The sequence below is a fragment of the Kryptolebias marmoratus genome, linkage group LG5 (assembly GCF_001649575.2).
Source record: "Kryptolebias marmoratus isolate JLee-2015 linkage group LG5, ASM164957v2, whole genome shotgun sequence".
NCBI lineage: Eukaryota > Metazoa > Chordata > Actinopteri > Cyprinodontiformes > Rivulidae > Kryptolebias > Kryptolebias marmoratus.
In genome coordinates, this window is record NC_051434.1 from 731618 (window position 1) to 735527 (window position 3910).

Below are 3910 nucleotides of genomic sequence, written 5' to 3' on the forward strand. Positions count from 1 at the left end.
GTGGCTGCTGTGTCTTTAACGTGTGCTGATCATGTGTTTACCTGTGCAGGTTGCTCAGCCCAGTTGCAGGGTGCCTCAGCCCAGTTGCAGGTTGCACAGCCCAGTTGCAGGTTGCTCAGCTCAGTTGCAGGTTGCCCAGCCCACTTGCAGGTGGCTGCTGTGTCTTTAACGTGTGCTGATCATGTGTTTACCTGTGCAGGGCGCCGTCCAGGCCGGTCAGGTCAAAGTTCCTCCCGGTTACCATCCGTTGGACGTGGAGAAGGAGTGGGGCCGTCTGCACGTCGCCATCCTGGAGCGGGAGCGCCTCCTCAGGACGGAGTTTGAGCGGTAACCGGGCCACAGCCAGAACCACATCACATGCTCTCTGTTACCAAAGCAAACATTAAAAACCCACAGAGAGTTTCTGTTTGAGTCCTCTGCTAACGAGAAATCTCACAGAGCTAACGACATTAAACGCAGTCCGCCATCAGATCTAACACATGACACTGCCCCGTCACCGTGGCAACCGTCCTCAGAATAACACAGAGTTTTAATCACATGGCAGTCAGGGCGTAGCTTCCAGTCGGGCTCTTAGAGAAGAAGTTAGTCGGAGCGATCAGACGGAGTCTCATCATGGCTTTCCTCCAGCAGGGATATTCGCTCTTCTTCCGCAGGAAGACGGAGTGAGTCTCCGTGAATCTCCGGGGCTCAGCAGGTTGTTGGTTTGACCTCTGACCTCCCTCCTCTCTCTGTCCTGCAGGCTGGAGCAGCTTCAGAGGGTCGTCAGTAAGGTCCAGATGGAGTCGGGTGTTTGTGAGGAGCAGCTGAACCAGGTGGAGGCGCTGCTGCAGACGGTGAGGCTCCAACATTATTCCTTCCTGCGGTGTGAAATCATAGGAAGTTCATTTATCCCACAGAGTTTACAGGTCCTCAAACGCCTCGTTGATAGGAAAGCCCTCAGGCCTGTGAACACCGCTGCCTTTCCAACTCTCATCCACAAGCAGACTGCATATCTTAAAATTCCTTTTTGCCGCCTTTGTTTGTGAAGATATTATTGAAATGATGATGTCACTTCCTACTCTGAGCACGCCCGCTGCGGTTCAGGGTACGGAGCGTGTCATGGAAACCCCAACAAGTTTCCATGGCGGCAAACAGAAGCTGAAACTCAGAATTAATCAGGTTCCAGTTCAGAAAACATCAACTGAAAAAGAAATTTGCGACTTGAAGGTATCTCAGCTCTGTCCTCAGAATCCAACATGGCTGCCTCGTGCACAGAAAGTGACAGGAGGGGCTTAAACCTGAACATTTCTAACAAGAGATGCAACATTAACATGTCCTCTGCAGACCTTCAGAATAAAAGTGTTCCCATGTAAGACGTTTCAGTCCTCCGTGTTGCAGGACGTGAGGATGATGAGTTCGGGGAAACCTGCTCAGCACACGGCGGAGGTGGAGGCTGATCTGGAGAAGGCAGAAGGAATGATCCGCTTCCTTTTCAACGACGTTCAGCTGCTGAAGGACGGACGCCACCTGCAGGCTGAACAGATGTACCGCAGGTGCACAAATACACTAACTGTTTAATAACCTCTTTATATGTCTTTATTTTATCCTAACATCATATCGGGTGTTTCAGGGTGTACCGTCTCCACGAGAGGCTCGTTAACCTCCGCAGCGAGTACAACCTGCGCCTGAAGTCAGGTGTGACCGTCGCCCAGATCCCCATGACCCAGATCCCCATGAGCCAGGTCCACATGAGCCAGGTCCACACGGCTCAGGTCCTGCAGCAGGCGTCCTCCAGGGCGCGGCCCGAGCTGGACGAGGTCACGCTGCGCTACGTCCACGACCTGCTGGGCTGGGTGGAGGAGAACCAGCGGCGGGTGGACGAGGGCGAGTGGGGCTCCGACCTGCCCAACGTGGAGTCCCAGCTGGGCAGCCACCGCGGCCTCCACCAGTCCGTGGAGGAGTTCCGCTCCAAGATCGAGAGGGCGAAGGCCGACGAGGTAGGGTGGAGCGGCGGCAGGAGGGGGTCACAGATAAAAACCCAACCTTCGTCTGATCTCTGTCCTTGTTGTTTGTGACCCGATCCAGAGTCAGATCTCTCCTGCCAGTAAAGCTGCGTACCGAGACTACCTGGGCAAACTGGAGCTGCAGTACGGGAAGCTACTGGTACGTTCCAGAACCGAGCCGTTTGATCGGATCGCCAACAGCCTGTTATTCAAATTGTTCCGTCCGGATGTTTGCAGAACGCCTCCAAGACCCGGCTGCGGTACCTGGTGGAGCTGCACGCCTTCGTCAGCGCCGCCACCAAAGAGCTGATGTGGCTGAACGAGAAAGAGGAGGAGGAGGTCAACTACGACTGGAGCGAGCGCAACACCAACATGGCCTCCAAGAAAGAAAGCTACTCGGTGCAGACAGCGCTGCCGGGTCACCAGAACCTTCTGGTGTTTCAAAGGCAGGGTTCTGATTCTGGCTGGTTCTGTGCTGCAGGGTCTGATGAGGGAGCTGGAGCTCCGGGAGAAGAAGGTGAACGGCGTCCAGACGAGCGGAGACAAACTGCTGCGAGACGGACATCCTGCCCGACAGACCATCGAGGTGAGGCCCGCTTCGTTCTGTCAGCAGAACCGGGGTTCTGCTTCGTTCTGTCAACAGAACCGGGGGTTCCGCTTCGTTCTGTCAGCAGAACCTGGGGTTCCGCTTCGTTCTGTCAGCAGAACCTGGGGTTCCGCTTCAGTCTGTCAGCAGAACCGGGGGTTCTGCTTCAGTCCGGTTCTGATCCCAGCCTCTGGTTCTCCTCAGTCCTTCACGTCGGCCCTGCAGACTCAGTGGAGTTGGATCCTTCAGCTCTGCTGCTGCATCGAAACCCACCTGAAGGAAAACACGGCCCACTTCCAGGTAGGCTCACCTGCAGCCAGAGGTCAGAGGTCAGAGGTCAGAGGTCAGCGGAGTCCTTCACCTCCTTCTTCTTCGTGCAGTTTTTCTCTGACGTGAAGGAGGCAGAGGAGAGGATGAAGAAGATGCAGGACACGATGAAGAGGAAGTACACGTGTGACCGTTCGGTGACGGTGACCCGGCTAGAGGACCTGCTGCAGGACGCCGCCGTGAGTTCTGCGTTCTACGTTCTGCGTTCTATGTTCTACGTTCTCCCATTTATTATTGAACATCGTCTCATTACAAATCTGCTGCTGTTCCTCTTCTTTAAACCTTTAAATGAGAACGTTTAGATCTTCATCGGTTCCTCGTGAATTTTACTTTTTAATGGTTATAATTATTTTACCAAACATTAACAGTAAATTATATTTATGCGTTTAAACACATCAACTTTAACAGTTTTTACTCAGTAAAGATCATTTCCTGCAGACTTGTAATTAATTCCCTATAAATAAACCCTTTAAAGTCATTTTTCCTGATAATAATCAGCTCTGAAGCCTGAATGAGTGAAAACAGGTCGTTTTCTCGGGTGGAGGGCGGAGCTGCAGCTGGAGGAGTGATGAAGATCCGCCCGTGTGTTCGTTTCAGGACGAGAAGGAGCAGCTGGCCGAGTTCAGAACTCACCTGGAGGGTCTGAAGAGGAGAGCGAAGACCGTCATCCAGCTGAAACCTCGGAACCCTGCGAGTCCCATCAAAGGGAAGCTGCCCATCCAGGCCGTTTGTGACTTTAAACAGATGGAGGTAACTGTAATCTCACCACTTCATCACGCTCTGTCCTCTTTCATTCATCCGCAGAAACATTGACTCAGTCTGTTTGAGACGTGACTTTAGGTTTGAACGTTTCAGAATATATGTTTTAAATAAGATTCTCCACAGAAATCCATCCAGATCTGCAGCTTCTTCAGAAACATAAGATCTGTCTGTGTCTTCGGCTACTTTTAGCTTTTAGCTGCAGTTTTATCATCTGTTTGCTGCCTTTAGCTGCTGTTCTGCTTGTTCTAACCTT

At 52.5% G+C, this 3910-nt stretch overlaps 1 protein-coding gene across 1 annotated transcript in view; it reads left to right on the forward strand.

Moving 5' to 3' along the window:
* The window catches only part of pleca (plectin a), a gene marked incomplete in the record, with an annotated part of 89410 nt that overhangs the window by 70491 nt on the left and 15009 nt on the right, over positions 1-3910 (forward strand). The window contains 10 exon segments of the mRNA XM_037975754.1: positions 200-327; positions 740-833; positions 1378-1532; positions 1610-1976; positions 2065-2142; positions 2220-2381; positions 2464-2568; positions 2773-2868; positions 2949-3074; positions 3493-3645. Coding sequence (XP_037831682.1) covers positions 200-327; positions 740-833; positions 1378-1532; positions 1610-1976; positions 2065-2142; positions 2220-2381; positions 2464-2568; positions 2773-2868; positions 2949-3074; positions 3493-3645 — 1464 coding nt within the window.